This window comes from Macrotis lagotis, chromosome 2, assembly GCF_037893015.1.
Source record: "Macrotis lagotis isolate mMagLag1 chromosome 2, bilby.v1.9.chrom.fasta, whole genome shotgun sequence".
In the NCBI taxonomy this organism is placed as follows: domain Eukaryota; kingdom Metazoa; phylum Chordata; class Mammalia; order Peramelemorphia; family Peramelidae; genus Macrotis; species Macrotis lagotis.
Window position 1 is genome coordinate 249,138,550 of NC_133659.1, and position 17,049 is coordinate 249,155,598.

At 43.6% G+C, this 17,049-nt stretch overlaps 2 protein-coding genes across 10 annotated transcripts in view; one reads left to right on the plus strand and one right to left on the minus strand.

Annotated features, from left to right (window-relative positions):
* HDAC7 (histone deacetylase 7) overlaps positions 1-7,149 on the plus strand; it is a 51,334-nt gene extending 44,185 nt beyond the window's left edge. For 8 of the 9 annotated variants that reach the window (XM_074225665.1, XM_074225668.1, XM_074225669.1 and 5 more), the window contains 6 exons: positions 1,048-1,145; positions 1,885-2,003; positions 2,503-2,636; positions 2,816-2,900; positions 3,710-3,848; positions 4,067-7,149. In XM_074225665.1, coding sequence (XP_074081766.1) covers positions 1,048-1,145; positions 1,885-2,003; positions 2,503-2,636; positions 2,816-2,900; positions 3,710-3,848; positions 4,067-4,115 — 624 coding nt within the window. In that variant the 3' untranslated portion in view covers positions 4,116-7,149. Of the gene's footprint in view, positions 1-1,047; positions 1,146-1,884; positions 2,004-2,502; positions 2,637-2,815; positions 2,901-3,709; positions 3,849-4,037 lie in introns of all 9 variants that reach the window. The other variant, XM_074225666.1, reaches the window with a different exon arrangement.
* On the minus strand, positions 5,181-14,576 carry SLC48A1 (solute carrier family 48 member 1). The gene is made up of 3 exons (XM_074225672.1): positions 14,237-14,576; positions 9,078-9,245; positions 5,181-8,229 (listed from the first exon to the last, which is right to left on the minus strand). Exons 1-3 carry the CDS (start codon positions 14,559-14,561, stop codon positions 8,093-8,095), a joined length of 630 nt encoding a protein of 209 aa, XP_074081773.1. The 5' UTR covers positions 14,562-14,576; the 3' UTR covers positions 5,181-8,092.
* Positions 14,577-17,049: the final 2,473 nt, after the last annotated feature.

A 17,049-nucleotide genomic window follows, 5' to 3' on the forward strand; every position in this document is an offset into this window, starting at 1 on the left:
GGGCATACAGGGAGGCAGTGTCACAGAGGAATGAAAGTTCTACTACTTATTCATCTAGGTCTTCATCAAGTAGGTGACAAATCAAAAAGCATTTATTAAGTGCTACTGTGAACCAGACACTAGGCTAAACACTGGGGATACAAGGAGTTCACAGATTATTGGCATGACAATATGCAAACAAGATAAAGACAATGTAGAGTTAAATTGGAGATAATATTGGATGGAAGGCACTAAGTAAAAGAGGATAGGAATTATCTCTTGCAGAAGACTTGAAGAGAAGCAAGGATGCCAGGAGGTGGAGGTGAGGAAAAAGCATTCCAGGCACAGGGACAGCCAGTGAGAGTATTGAGAGTCAGAAGATGGGGTGTCTCCTGTGAGGAAGAAGACAGAAGCCAGTACCACTGGATTGCAGAGTACCTGGAGGGTATAATAAGTAAGAATACAGGAAAGGTAGGAAGGGACCAGATTATGAAGGCTTTAAAAAGTCAAACAGGGTTTTATGTTTAGAGTAGGGGGAGAAGTCAGATCTGTGCATTAGAAAGATAACTTTGGCAGCTGATTGGAGGATGGAAAAGAATGTGGAGAGACTTGAGGCAGAGAGACCAGCCAGCAGGCTATTGCAACAGTCCAGGCAAGAGGTGACGAGGGTCTGCAGTAGGGAAGAAGCAGTTTCAAGAGAGAAGGGGACATATTAACAAGAGGTATTAATAAGATATAAGAAATAACAGAAGCTGGCAACTGAATGGCTATGAAGAATGAAAGTAAGGAGTCAAAAATGGCACTGAAGCTGACATTTCCTTTATGGATGTTGTGGATGAGAGCATTGGTCCTTTGCTTAAAGAATCTATATAATTCAACATGAATTGCTTAGTGAAGTTTAGACTGAGAACCAGGGGACTTGAGTTCTAATCCCAGCTCTGTCACTAATTAATCTTAGTTTTCTTCTCAACAAAATAAGAGGATTAAATTAAATGATCAAATTCTTTCCAACATCAAGTCTCTGATACCTCTTTGATTTCTTTGATCCCTCTCCTCCCTGTGTTGCAGGTGGGAGCTGGCAATGGAGAAGGGTTCAACATCAATGTTGCCTGGGCTGGAGGCCTTGACCCACCCATGGGAGACCCTGAATACCTGGCAGCCTTCAGGTCAGTATTCAGAGTGATAGGATTTATAAGAGAATTTGGGAGACAAAATAAGTCAGGTTGAAATAGGCCTCCCTCTCTTGCCTCTGCCTCCAACAGCTCCAAGTTAGGCAATCAGCCATCTATTGAGTAATCAGTGTATAAAAACAGCTGGGTGGCCCATTGCTAGACCTGGAGTCAGGAAGATCCAAGTCCAAATCCTGCCTCAGATACCTTGGTAACTGTGTGATCCTGAGCAAGTCACTTAACCTTCCTCAGCCTCAGTTTCCATACATGGAAATTAAGAGCTATCTATTAGAGATGGGTATGGTTAGTTAGAAAAGACTTGTAAAGGAAATGAGCTGTGAGGAAGAATTTTATAGTCCCTTGATTTTTGGAAGTGTAAGATATTTAAGATTAGACACAGCACATTGTAAATGGCTCCTAAATTAAAAAAAAAATCTTAAGAGTAGTATCTTATTCTTAGGCTAGGTTTAGTGAAAGGAGAGCGATCTTCAAAAGCTCTGGATTTTCTCTTAGCTGAGAAAATTTAATATTTGTATGAGCTGTGATCTTTTCCTTATTGAGTCCAGGGATGATTGGGCCAGTCCTAATTTCTTAAGGTCAATGATCCCTGTCACTAGGGTCAAATTTAATCAGGTTCTGAGGCTCTAGGTTACCCATTGCTCCAGTAATGTCCCTTTTTCTACTTCAAGATCACCCTTTCCCAAATGGCCCCTGAGAATATGATGTACTCCCACAGAACAGTTGTGATGCCCATCGCCCGAGAGTTTTCTCCTGACCTGGTGCTGGTGTCGGCTGGGTTTGATGCTGCAGATGGCCATCCCCCACCTCTGGGAGGCTACCATGTCTCTGCCAAGTGTAAGAAGGTTTCCAAGGGGTGACTTCTACACCAGGAAGAAGAGATTCTGTTCATCCTGAGGCTGAAATATGAAAAATGGGAAGTGGGGGAAAGGATATGACCTTGGTCATGTATATGAGCATGATGAGTTTTGTCTTACTCAAGATCAGGGGAAATTTTAGGGCCAAGTCCCCCGTGCCCAAGATAATTCTTATCAATCCATCTTCTTTTATCCAACCTGTAGAACTATGGGCACTAAGCACTGTCCAAATACTTAGGATTCAGGCCACAATCTGGCAATTAAAACAAGTCAACCAGGATGTGTTCCCAAATTGAATTGGCAGCCCTTCCAGAAGGAGAGGAGAATGCTGGGAGAGCCAGCTTGGCCCTGGGGAACAGTCATAGATGAGAGATATCCTGGAAAACAGAGGTCCCAAGGCAGTGGAGGGAATAATCAAGCAGGGAAGAGACAGAAACAGAAGCATCCTGTTTCCATATCCCCATCCATTCCTCTCCCAGGTTTTGGGTACATGACACAGCAACTGATGAGCTTGGCAGGAGGAGCAGTGGTTTTGGCCTTGGAGGGTGGCCATGATCTCACAGCCATTTGCGATGCTTCTGAAGCTTGTGTGATGGCCTTGCTAGGTAACAAGGTGAGACACTTCTCCACACCCAACTGGAGCAGAGGAGCAGATAGGTTCTTATGGCAACAAAAGTGGGGATGGGTGAAATCTGATCTTGAGGTCAAGGTCAAGAACCCAGCAAGCCTGAGGTATGGGGGAGCAAAAGATACCTGGGCCCTCTAGGTGACTGGTATGTATATTTCCTGTAGGTGGATCCCCTCTCTGAGGAGAGCTGGAAACAGAAACCCAACCTAAATGCCATCCGATCCCTGGAAGCTGTGATCCGTGTACACAGTGAGTCAAGGTCTAATATGGCAGCCCTCTAAGAAGGCATCAAATCAGCTTTCTTACAAGGGGCATGCCCATTCCATAGGGGTTTGCTAGGGCTATAGGTACTAGTCAATGGAACACAGTATAGGGTTCCCCCAAGGCTACCTAAAAAAAGTAGTGTAGTCTACTCATAATTTCATCAAACTGGACTAAGTGGAGACCTCTGATGGCAAATATTCCTCTGCCAATCAGCCAGAGCTTAAGACTTGTTAACGGGGACTCCAGATCCTATCTGACTTGGGAAATGATGTTCCTGTGGCTTCAAAAATATGTGAAATGTGTGGATTTGGAGAATAATCAATCCACTCCCCCCCGCCTCCTTTTTCCCACCATGTTTCCAAAATGCGTACTTTGAAGGTACTGAAGTCTCCAGACTGACCACAGGGCAGTCTTCTTAGCATCTCCTGGAGAGGTTTTGCTGATGAGCTTGGGGGCCTGGGAACCTCTGAATCGATTGGCTCAATGGGCATTTTGTCACTTCTGTTTTAAGAACATATCCCTTCTCTGTTACTCACTTTTGACATTGGCATTTGCTGCCCAATAGCCTTAAACTGGTACCCATGCTTTCATTTGTACTTTCTTGGATTTGCTTTCATTGCACATCTTCTCTAGGAACTGGGAAGTGGTACAAAATGGGTACATATATGGGGGTTAAGCATGAGGACTGGCTTAAGTCAGCATCTGAACCTATAGAACTATTCTGCTGAACTCAAGACACCCAGCTCCAAGGGGTGTTGTTTCAATCCTGAATCTTACTCAGTCTCCTATTTCAGGTAAGTATTGGGGTTCAATGCAGTGGCTGGCCTCCAGCCCAGATTCCTGGGTCCCCTCAGTGGTGATGGCTGACACGGAAGAAGTTGAGACAGTATCAGCATTGGCCTCACTCTCAGTGGGCATCCTGGCAGAGAAGAGGTACCTCCCTACTCTTTGTCACCTCTAGCCTCTCTAGTTGACACCCCCCAGTCTTCTCTCTTTTAAGTACAATAGACCCCATCAGTTCCAACTTTGACCAGCTTTTCTCCTTCCATTCCCAGTGCCTAACCATAGAGAAGTCTCCCCCTCAACTCAGTTTTCCCTCTCCAGGTTCCCTAACTCTGGCAGATTTCTGCCTCTTCTCCCTCCCAAACCAGGCCTTCAGAGCAGCTGATGGAGGAAGAGGAGGAGCCTATGAATCTCTAAGGCTTCAGGACAAACTGATCTACCATCCACTCCTGCCCTCCAGACTAAATCTTCTAACCAGTGGCCACCATGTCCTTGAGGCTTCAGCTTCTAAGGGTCCAGGTCTGATGCCTGCCAGCCCAGCTCCTCCCTTGATAGATGCCCCAGAGAACTTAGGAGGATCCCCAGCCCAAGGGAGGGGAATAGTAAAGTCTCCAGAAAGGAACTAAGAGAGATAAAGGGAGTGGTGCTCAGCCACTGCCCGCACCATGGACCTCTCCAAGGGCCCTCTGGAGTAGGGTCTACCAGAACCTCTGGTCCACAAGAGGAGACGGCTTTTCCCCAGGAGTCTGACAAGAGTATTGACTCCCATGTCTCAACCCACCCCAATCACTATCTCTACCCTAGGTCCCAGTCCCTTTGCCACACAGCCTCAAGGTCTGTATGGAAATGTGAACTCTCAATCCTTCTTAAAGGTAGTGCAAGAGAGAGAAGACAGGTCCATTGTGAGGCCTCCTGGGGTCTCCTCCCTGTGTATGAATAGATATCCTGTCATCTCTCCACTCCCCACTCCATCCCAAACTGAGTTTTCAGGGATGCCCTTGCCAGGCACTGGGACTTAGCACAATCTGATAAAACTTGTTAGTTTGACAATTCTCCACCCCACCCCCATCTTTCAGGGCCTGGACTATGTATACCTGTATTCAACCATCTCAGTATCCTGGGGAGTGAATAAATAAGCTGTCCCTCTGCCCCACCCCACTGCTCCCCTCAAGCAGATGGTGCCAACTCCCTTATCTTCTCTCTGGGAATCAACAAAACTTTGAGGGAGCCTTAGATTTCCTATCTTAAGGCTTCCATTGTGGCTTGCATTCCCTGTCCCATATAGAATTGCCTTAGATAAAGGGAAGGAGATGAAGTAAAGATATGGGCCAGTGAGAAGGGCTGCTCCTGGGGATAGCAGCACAGGGGCTTGCAAGCCCCAGCTTGGGGGCAGAAATACTTTTACGTGTGCGCATGTATGTCTCCTCCACAAAACTCCTGTGTATGTGCATGTTTTTGTTTAAAAAAAAAGGAAAAGAAAAATCTGAATAAATGTTTATTTGCTTAAAACTATGTTAAGACGAGCTTCCTGGTGATGAACTGGTTTGTGTGCTCATGATCTGTACATCAAGTGCATAGGCACATATGTATGTGAGAGTAGACATTTAGGTCATAGAAGAGAATCTGGAGATGTGCAAATTCTTCATTCATACTTGCCTTTCTGAAACCCAGACTGGTTCCAATCTTTGCTTAACCAGTACCTCCCTTCCACTCCCATTCTCCCCCATTCTGTGGATTTCAGCACCAGCCCATTTTTCTGAAAGGAGTCCTGTCAACTCTTTTGGATCCACAACTGGAAAGTATCTTTACCTAGCCCCTTTGTTTTATAGGTGAGAAAAATGAAACCCAGAAGTTAAGTGTTTTTCCAAAGTCACATAAAAAAATAGCAAGTGACAGAATAAGAATTTGAACCCAAAATCTCTATCTCCAAAAAGCAGTGTCTGGTCCTCTGTGCCAGAAAAATGTAGACTTTCCATAAAATAGACTTTAGCATTTCCTCTATATCTTGTATATGTTTGACCATACACAGGGTGTACAATTTCAGGGAGGGACTGATTATGTTAAGCTTGAAGTACAAAAAAAAAAAAAAAAAAAAAGGTAAAGGAGTTCATTACATTAAGAAATTAATTGCTACCAGTTACCATACCAGGCCTAAGCCCTGGGGGGCCCTCCAGCTGGGGGGGAGGTATGGGAAGGTGGAGGAGACAGTAAGTTACAAAGGTAGTTCTGGTGCATAGTGTTCCTAACTGCATATAACCTTCCTGGGGAGGGAAGAAAGGTAAGGCTCATAGCCTTCCTCCACCCCAGGAGCTGAAAAGCCCTAGTTCTTTCTTCTTTCTTCTTTTTCTGTCCCTTTGGGCATGAATAAATAATTGACACTAAGGCAGGTCTAGTTACCTTGGTCTTAATATATTAAAATTTAACAATATGTAAATCTAAAATAAAATGTTAATAATAATAATAAAATAATATAATGTATATTATCATCATTTAATATAGGTAGCTCCCTAGAGCAATGAATAGGAGTGCTAAGCCTGGAGTCATGAAGGCCTGAGTTAGCATCTAGTGTCAGGGAAGTCACTTAACCTGTCTGACCCAGTTTCCTCCTCTGTAAAATGTGGATGATAATAATAGCCTCAATCTCACAGGATTGCTGAGATCAGTAAGATCAGCACAGTGCTGGTACATACTAGATTTCTAATAAATGCTCATTCCTTTTCCTTCTTATTAACATTTATATAGTATATTAAGGTTTGCAAAGTCTTTTACAACTATTCTCTTATTTTATTCTTACACCAACCTGGGAGGAAGATGATGCTATTATTCCTATTTTACAGATGAGGAAGTGAAATTACTTGCCCAGGGTCACAGAGCAAGGACAGGCATGAAGCAGAACTTCATTGGGGTCTTCTAGACCGCATGCTTTTTTTTTTACTGAATCACCAGAGCTATTCTAGGCTCAAGGCCATGAATATCCTAGCCTGATTTTCCCTCTGCTTGGCTACAGATAGGGACCTGTGAGGGGAAGAAGCTCTAGCAGCAATCACCCCCACTCCCACCCCACTCATCAGTCCCTTTATTCTGCATGGTTTCCCTCAGGGCCCCTTCACAACCCTCTAATACACAAGTGACACCCAGAGGCCATTTAGTGATAAAGCAGCTGCTTGGTATATTTTTGTTAAGGTGACAGTGACATGGAAATATAACAGGTTTGGGTAGTCATAAGAACAAGTTGGAGGAATGGGGAAGAAAGAGCTTACACACTGAAGCATGCACAATGCCAAGGTGATGTAAAAATATAACAGCAGACCCTTAGAGCTTCTTAAGATCCCCTAGGTCATGGCATAGCAGTAGAAAGCAGATCTTTTGCGGCAAAGGAGCGGGATAAAAGCTTTAGGGGAAGGAAAGAAAGCAGGGAACCTGTGGTAATCTAGGGAAGAATTCAAACTAAGGTTTATCCCCAATGCAGTGTCCAAAGCCTTCTCTCTCTCTCCTGCAACACTATCTCTCCCCTCTTCCCCTGGCCCCAATCTCAGTCCTAGGAAAGTGACTGAGGGAGGACTGGATGAAGGATGGAGGGTACAAGGTGGTATGTGCACATGTGGGTAGAGCTAAAGAAACCTCCTTCCCAGGCAGAGCTATTTTGCCACCTCCCCAAATCTCTTCTAGGGGCATTCACTCCGAGCATTTGCCAATACATCTGCAGCCAATTTGGATTTCCCCAGAAAGCACTGCTCTGGGCAGATCCTAGAGACCATAGAGAGGGGAAAATCCTTTGGAAATAGGTGGGAAATAGCCCTTTTAGGGCCAGGGAATAGGGAACCTGAGAAGAGTCTCCTCTCAGGGACTCCTACAACTTCATTGACAAAATCTTCTTCAGGTCCAATCCCATCCAGGGGAGGACTCTTTCAAACTGGGTGACAGAAGAAAAATAAACTACCATCTCCACCAATAGGCCCTACCAATAAAAATGTTTTCCTAAGCCATTTGGCCCCAACACAAGACCACAGCCTTCTCTGAAACCTATTACTTCATTCCTCACTTGCAAAGGGATTACCTTATGATAAGAAAATAGATCCATATGAAAAAGTACAAAGCATCTGCTCCTTAGACAACCAGGAAGCTCCCTAGAACCAGGGTGGCAAGGCTCTTTTCCACACCAGGGACCTTAAAAAAGAAATAAGGCTCACAGTGTGAGGGAAACTGTCCTGGGAGACCCTCATCCTTGCCCCTCCCCCCCAACCACCACCACCACCACCACCACCACCACCACCAGCATATCCTCTGCCAAGGTTCCTAAGCCCCCCAATAGAAGGAGCACAAGACTGCTCTGCTTCTCAGAGTTGAGTCCAGTCACTAAGAACCACCCCACTGGGGAGGAAAAGTAGTCAAGATCAGAAGTCACTAAGGATGCTGATGTCAGCAAAGTCGGCTCGGTATCGGTGGGCATATATGCTGAGCAAGAAGGCCCATTTGAAGGAGATGAAGCTCCACACACAGGAGAGGTAGTAGCTGGTGGGATCTGTTAAGCCTGTAGGAAGCAAGGAAAGGATGGTTATAAGAGACCCCAAGATGACTTCTGGTCCTCTCCCAAAATGCTACCTTATCTGCCTTCACTCAAGAAAAGGGGAGCCATTGTATACAAAGCAAAAGGTAACCCTTCCCCAGATCCTGTTACAAGATGCCCTTTATATTTTGGAACCCAACAGGAAGTTCCAACTCTGAGGAGTATTTTCTGGTCCAGACAAAAAAAGAATGGGGACAAAGTGTGACAAAGATCTGGAAGATGGATCTGAGACTGGTCCATCACTTTTTTTTTAAGATTTTATTTATTTTGAGTTTTACAATTTTCCATCACTCTAATCCTTAAGTCTAGGGTTACCTTATATTTATCCCAAATCTTGTTTTCTGGCACTGGATTAAATCAAGAGAACAAACCTATGTGTAATAGACATTAAAGCAGTATATAAATGTGTATTATTATACTGCAGAATAACCATACCCCCAATAATCTCCAGAGAGTGGAATGTGCTCTAGGCTCATGACAAACTTGTCAATTCTCTATTTGTTTTTTTGCAAGGCAATGGGGTTAAGTGGCTTGCCCAAGGTCACACAGCTAGGTAATTATTAAGTGTCTGAGGCCGGATTTGAACTCAGGTACTCCTGACTCCAGAGCTGGTGCTCTATCCACTGCACCACCTAGCTGCCCCTCAATTCTTTATTAATTCAGTTTTTACCTGGTCTTTTAGTACCACAAATACTACTATTGCTTGACAATGGCTTGTCTTGAGTCTGATTTTAGGGTGTTCCTCCTGTTCGACCTCTCCCCTATACCCACTTCACTCCAGCTACAAGCCCTCCCAGACTCCAGACCCTCACCGTGATGCCTAGTGATTGCTAGGACAAGGAAGGTGCAGAATGCGGTGATGGAGACAGTGGAGAAGAAGATGCCCACAAGGAGGAAGCATCGAAGGCCTTTGAGCCAGGTACGCCAGTAATCTTGTATGTACATCACATGTGTCGTCAGATTCCAGAGCGCTAGAACACCTGGAGAAGGGGCACAATGTCAGTCTGGCCCTCCTTAAGGAAGCTAAAGACCATAAATCCATAGGAAACTTTGTATGGGCAGGAGATATTCGTAAAGGGAGGGAGCAGGGATGGGAGTAGCTAACACAACTCTAACTACCTGAATTGACTGGAGACAAACCCCTACAGCCTCACTATCTCTAAAAGAGGAAAGTCCTTGGAGAATAAGCTGATTAAGATATCCTGAAACTATAGGACTAAATGTTTTTCCCTTTTCTGCCCCAAGGGGATCTCACACTTCCTTCAATTCTTTTCTAGGATCTTCCCCATTCCTTTCCCTTCAAGTATCTTCCCTTTAAGTATGCTTTATTTCCCAAGCAGAAAAATTGCTCCTGACTCTGCCCTGTTGTAGGACAGAAACCAGAAATCCTTGATCCCTCTCTCAAGAGCCCAAGCCTCTCCAGGCCCTGGAGGACAGGTTCAGAGAAGTGTGATGGATTTTCCAGTGTGTGCACTTTCCTTAGGATGACACTAACAGACCAACACAACAGGATCATTCTGTGCCAGGCAAGGTCAGTTGCTTAGCAACAATCCTCTGAATGTGATTAAGGCCCCATGGTTCTGTAGCTATCAAAAAATATGAGGAGAGAAAATTTTATATAATAACTACAACATTGTAAAAAAGAAAACCCCAGCTGTGAAAGACTTAAGAACTCTGATCAATGATCTATCTTGATGCCAAAAGTCTAATGTGAGAACTGTGATGGACTAGAGGTACAGAATGAGACATGTAAAATGCACAATGGGTAAATTTGTTTCAAGGAAGCGTTTTTTTTCCCCCTTTGTGGGAAGGAGTGCAAAGAGTGGGAAAAGGAGTGATAGTGACACTAATTTTAAAAAAAGAATAATCAATGAATCATTAAAAAAGAAAACTTAAGTTCAAAAGGAAAGAAACATGTAGGGTGGTACTGAGATTATCATATTAAATAAACAATATGAAACAACTACACATAATTTTTTTTAAATCTACATAAGTTTCATATACAATCCACATTTTTGTTTTTCTTTATATAGTGAAATTTTCATGTTTGTTGATGTTTGCTCATAATAAAAATTAATTTTAAAATACAGACAAAAAGAGGGTAGGCTAGAGGCAGCTAGGTGGCACAGTAGATAGAGCACTGGCCTTGGAGTTAGGAGAACCTAAGTTCAAATCCAGCCTCAGACATTTAATTAAAAAAAAAAGAGGGTAGCTAGATGCAAGCTCTCAGCAGAGCCATTTTATTCTTTCTACTGTGTAAAGTCTCTTGGGCTAGTAGATTCCAATTTCAATATCTGAAGTAAAGTTCTAGTAATTTTTTTTTGTCCTTCATTTTTGAAGAAGATCACAACATCAAGGAGGTGATGCCATGACAAGCAAATGACTTGGATGTGAGTCAGGAGGGGCTGTGCTAAGTCAATAATAGCCTCACTTTCTCCTCCAGAGTCATCTGGGTCCAGGGGCCAGATATGAATCAGGAAGACAGGATGACAGGAGATGGCTCTGGATATGAGGCAATTAGGGTTAAGTCACTTGGTCAAGGTCACACAGCTAGAAAGTGTCAGAGGCTGGATTCAAACTCCTGTTCTCCTGATTCCAAGGTCAGTGCTCTAGCCACTGTGCCATCTACCGAAGTTACAAATAAGTGGTCCTCTACCACCAGCAAGAAGCATAGGATGCAGATGAGGCCTAGGAAGAGGAACTATAAAAGTATTTTAACTGAAACTCAGACTCAGATCTGGCATAGATAGATATAGATGATATAGATATAGAGATAGAGATAGAGATAGAGATAGAGATAGAGATAGAGATAGAGATATAGATATAGATCTACCACGCTGTCAACACCGATTCTTGAAAAGAATAATATTTGGATTTCAATGGACCACCACTTCAGGGATATTTTCGTGGTCAAAGGGGATTCACAAAGGACATGTTTTCAAAAGGAGGGATCTGGTCAACAACTCAAGTTTTCAACAGAGTCTGGAGAGCCTCGGAGGACAAGAGAATTGTTCTCTCATGACTTGGCATTTTTTAGAACTAGAAATTGCTAAGTAAGGAACTAAAGGAGATGCTGACCATGGAGTTTATGGGACAAGAACTCATTAAAAAAGGGGAAAAAAAAGGAAAGAAGAGGATACCCACCTCCTCTGCAGACTTCCCCAATACTCATTTCTTAATGGGGTAGTAAAGAAGTATAAAAGAGACAAAAAATCAACATTTTGAGGCAAAAGCCAATTAAAATCATCAATACTTTCCCTCCCAAATTGCACCTCTTCCCCTGAGTGAGGAAAGTTCCAGAGAAGCCCACCATATATGTGTGTGTGTAACAAGGGAAAGCATGGTAACTGTCAATTTATCTTCAAGCCAAAGAAATGGGTTGATGAAAAGGAAGGATTAGTTAGCATACATATAACTCAATACAGAGCTGACCCATCAAAAAAAAATTTATATATGAGCATCAAAATAGGACCCCAGCAACAAACTTGGCACATCACATTCTCCCACAACCACTGCTCTCCAGTGCCTCTGGAGAGGAATATATGGCCTAGAGGCACATAGTATTGCCAAGTTCAGTTCCCAGTACATTAGATCTAAAGTATCACTTGTAAATTTTTATTCCTTTTCTTTTAATGCTAGAGTGAGAACTCTATTATTTTTTTCCTTTCTCAACAAAGCTATACTTTAGTGTGTTTTTTGCCTACAAATTTGAAGCAGGCCCCAACAAATTGGCCCTGATCCTTCAACTGTGCTCACCCCATTTTGGTCAATGCCACCTAGTCCAGGAGCTGACTCCTTCCACTACTATGCCTGTCTGGCATGATTCCTTCACTGTGCTCTGGTATCCAGCCCAGATAACTTCACATGCCAGTGTGACTGGACATGTGCCCCTGAGGAGATTAAAAAGCTGGAACTGCTCTCCTATGACTCAGCATCTTCTGGACAAATGATCAAATGCCATGTGATCTCAAGTCAAGGGGCAGGCTACAAAATTTTCTGCAAAAGATGACCCTAATGTTACTCTCTGAGGCTCTAACATGGAGGAGGCAGAGGAATAATAGGATGCAAATACTATCAAGAGACAGCTTCTTCTCTCAATGTCTAATTGTGGGTCACTGATACACTGCCCAACACCTATTAACATTTATAGTGCTAAGAGTCTCACCCGCTGGGAGAACCAGGGGGCACGCTAGGTTATGACTTGGGCACGAGGTACAAACTAGAAGTTCTTTCCTGCTGATGCTAAGATATTAGAAAATTTAAGAGTGTGGGTATTAGAATTACATCACAAGAAGGGATGTCAGACATCATTTACTTCAATTCCTTCATTTTACAAATGAAAAATCTATGACCTATTGAATTTAAATGGCTTGCTTAAAGTCTCTTAGCTAAATGGGTTTTATATTCTTGTCTATTAGGTCTTTTAAGGGATAAGGCTGGATATACTTAGAGATCTTGCTCTACTGTTGGAGACTGGTCTCCTTTCCCTACATCTCATCATCTTACAACTGATTCTCTTTTCCATCAAGTTGCAGGTTCCATGGAGGGGCAAAAGGGGAAAAGTTTGGAAAGAGTAGGAATAGATTAATAGAAAGGCAGTTGGGGTTAAGTGACAAGAAAAAAGCCAGGAGATGGAGAATACAGACTAAAAACGGTTGGCTAGCTGCTCTTGTGAAGGGATGTGGCAGGTCTGGACAAGTATAACAAGGATCTGGCTGACAAAGCCAACACCTGTCTTTGGTTCACTCACACTCCCTCATTCATTACTTTTATGGAGTATCTTTGTGGCCAAAGAATGTGGTATAGCAAAAAACATCACTAGTCCAAAAGTTAAGACCTAGGTTCAAATTCAAGCTCTGCTCAAGTCCTTTGGCCTTTATGTTTCTACATTTGTAAAATGAGAAAATTTACTCAAAGGTTTTTACATAGCAAATGAGCAACTCTGGAGATAATGGAAGTTCTTATTATTAAGGCCCTATTCCACAGTAGATATTATCATTTTTTTTTTTTCACACAGAGGACATACTATGAATGGTGGTTGACAACCTACACAGGTTTGGTCATTTTTCATTAGATTGACATTCAGAGTATCTGAGGCAGAGTATTTGAGTATTCATAATCAAGTTTATAATTCTGGTTTTTTTCTTTGCTCACAGTGACTTCCCATAAAGATTATTTTATGCTATAATAGGATAAAGTGGGGTGGTGTTGTCCTCCTTTTACCGATGAGGAAACAGACACAACGATGAAGTCTGCTGCCCAACATCACACCTTAGGCTGGCGATCTGCTGGGTCTCCCCATTTTCTTACCACACCAGGAGACCCCCACACACACTCCTTTTCTTTGAGCAAGGATCCACCTCAATAAGCAAAGTCAACCGAGTTGACGGGTTCCTCAGGGAGGGGAGCCCGGTGTTACCCTTTGGGTCCAAGGAAAGGTCCCTATCAGACTCTTGGGCAATGCCTAACCGACTTCACCCGCAGGAGCTGGGCTCCAGGTGGGCATTTCTAAATGCACAAAGAACTTGCTTAATTCTTCCCTCCTCGTGGCATCCTCCCTAGGAGGGCCCCCACGTTGACAGCTTCCTGTCATTGCATCTTTATGGGCCCTAGGCCCCAAGAGATGAATCCACGAGGGGATGGACAAGATCTGCAGAGCACCCACAAAGGCTGGGTGAGACGCTGCCACGTCGGTTGGGCCCTGGGGTCCTCGGTGCTGCTGAGGGGTGGAGGGAGGGGGGCCGGCGACCTGCTGCTCAGGGCGGGGTCCGGCCCAGCCAGGAGCAGGAGGGGTGGGGGTGGGGTCAGGCGGCTATGCAGATGTATGCAAATGAGCAAGTCCCGAGTGCCCCGGGGGCGCGGAGGAAGATGACCTCCCTCCTGCGCCGGGGCCGAGGCAAAGCGGCTTCCCGGCTGCGGGCCGAGTCTGGGGCCCCCATCCCCGTCCCGCCCGCTCGCCCCGCCTGGTTACCTGCGAGGCCCCCCATAGCGGCGGTTCCGGGCTGGGGGAAAACGAAGGTCCAAACGAGGAAGGCAGAGAGACCCATCACGCAGCCGACCGCCGAGTAGGCGGTGCGGATGCCGAGCTGCAGCCGGGACGGGGCCATGGGAGTGGCCGCGGGGAGCCGGCGGGGGCGCCGCGGCGCGGGGAGCGGGGAGCCGCCGGACGGCGAAGCCTCAGGTGCCGGGCCGGGCTGGGAGGTACACCCGACGGTCACGCTGGCCCCGAAGCCCCGCCTTCTCCTGCGCGACCGCCCCCGCCCCCGTCCCGCTCCCCACTCCCACTGCACCCCCATGAATGCGCCCAGCTGCGTCGAGCCGCACAGGCCGCAGCAACAGCGCCCTCTCTGGTTGGAGGCCCGCGTGCCGAGCTTGGCCTCCGACCCCGACGTCTGACCCGGCCTCCCTCAGACCCCGGGAGCGGCTGACCGAGTCTTGGATCAAAATCAAGTTTCTGGGGCAGGGAGTTTTCCGCCGCTGCGGGACTGCGAAAAATACCGACTTATTGACCTCCACAATAAACCTTTACAACCATAAGAAAAAAACTCAAATAATATCTTTAATAAAAATAAATTTAAAACCTTAAAAAAAAGAAAAAGAAAAAGAAAAAAACCATTTAATATGCCATAGGTTTTCTTTTTTTTTTTTTTTTTTTTACAAAATCTGGTGTGGAGTTCCCAAGATTCTGATATATATTCTGAAGTTCTTCATTACGAATCCATACCATTTATTTTCTCTCACTCCTGTGCAGGGGGGTGGAAGAGCAACAAATATGCATAGTCAAGCAAACCAATTCCCCCACATCGGCCATAGGAAAAATCTAAAAACATTTAGATAGTAGGTGAGCCTTTGAGGGACAGTCCACCGTCCTAAGTCTAGCCTTGCTATTGTCAAAGTGTAATAACAAAAATAATAATTACTCCAAGTTTTTACAACTATATTCCTAGTCAAAGATTGATTTTCTTAGCTACAAGGAGGAATGGCATGTGTCTTCCTTTAGACTTTGGAAGTCTAGCCCTGCCTTCCTTAATCCAGGAAAGAATTGTGTCCTGTAGACTTGCTCTCCTACTTCTTAAACTCATAAAAAATGTTACCTCCCTCAGGCAAGGCAGCATTATAAAACGATGGTTCTCTTAGATACCAAATAATAGACCAGATACCAGGTCTCCAGGGAGGTTTAAGTTATTATCTACTTCTTTTTGTTCGTTTGTTTTTGCAAGGCAACCAAATTAAGTGACCTGCCCAAGGTCACAAAGCTAGGTAATTATTAAGTGTCTAAACTCAGATCCTCCTGACTCCAGGGCTGATGCTCTATCTCCTGCACCACCTAACTGCCCCTGGTCTATTCTTGTTATGTATATTCTCTTCTCCTCCCCTTCCCACTGTAAGTTTTCTGATCTCCCTCAGCTTGGTGTTGACATTACTTGAATGGTTAATACGTGGAGACCTATTAGTTAAATCCCAGAGAATAAATCTTCATGTCTAACCTATATTTTCTGTCATTTTAAGGTTTTCTTTTTAAGGTTATCACTATTAACCCATAAGTTTTATTTTTGTTTGTTTTTCATTTAATTTAGCTTTTCAACTTAAACTAGCATTTATTTTCTCTTCCTCCCATCTCTACCACAAACCCTTGTAACAAATGATATATATATATATATATATATATATATATATATATATACATATATATTTAAAACAAATTCTTATGTTGACCATATACAAAATTATTATCGCATTAAATGTTAAGCATACCTTCCAGGAAGTTCCATTTTCCTAAATTTAACCTTGCTAAAGATAGCCCATAGAGTTTCCTTTTTACTTGTTTTTAATTTAATTTTTTTAACTAACAGTCATTTATTTTCTCTCCCTCTCCTGCTCCCACACTGAAGAGAAGAAGAAAAACAAACCCTTGTAACAAATATGCACAGTCAGGCAAAACAAATTCCCTAAATTGTTTATATCCAAAAATGCATGTCTCATTTAGCACAGCCTATAGGTTTTTAAAATATTTTTAATCCTTTGTGATTTGTGATTATTTAAGATGCAAAAAGGGAGTGGATATTGTTCTTATACTCAAATAATTTGACTTAGATCAAAACACTTTAGAAGAAATCTACTTCAATCCCTTTGTTTTAGTGTTAAGGAAAAAGTGATGTGCCCAAATGAGCCAGGAAACACAAACTCCTGGAATTATTCCTTTAATGTTTCACTATGATCTCTTTGTTCAGGTATTCCCTCTAAGAGACCAGAATACAACCGGCTCTATCTTCTTATCTTATGCAGTTTTTGTCAGTGTTTCACATAGATGTAGTGGTAAGGTACTGAACCTGTGAAGGATCTGGGACCCTGGAAAAGACTCAGTAAATCCCTGCCCCCAGACACAAGACAAACCCCCAATCCATAAGGCAGTAGGATGAAAAGATTAAGTCTCTGAGCTACCACATTTCACCAGTATGTCCCTCATCTTATCTTTCTGTCCCTTTAAAAGCTTACCCTCTCCTCTGTTGAATGCTGTCTCTCTTTAGGAGACTGCATGCTCCTGGAGAAAGTGATCCCCCAAATCAATGCCTTCACTCAAATTATCTGGGGCTGAATTCTTTTATTTTTTTTATTTTTTTTAATTTATTTTTTATTCTCATTTTGTACAAATTTTTTTTACATTAATAAAATATTCTTGTTTACAAGTAAACAAAATACCCCTCCTCCCCCATGAATATAGATAGACTTGCTTGGGCGAAAAAAGTAAAGGGGAGAGAAAAAAATTAAAATTAAAAAAAAATA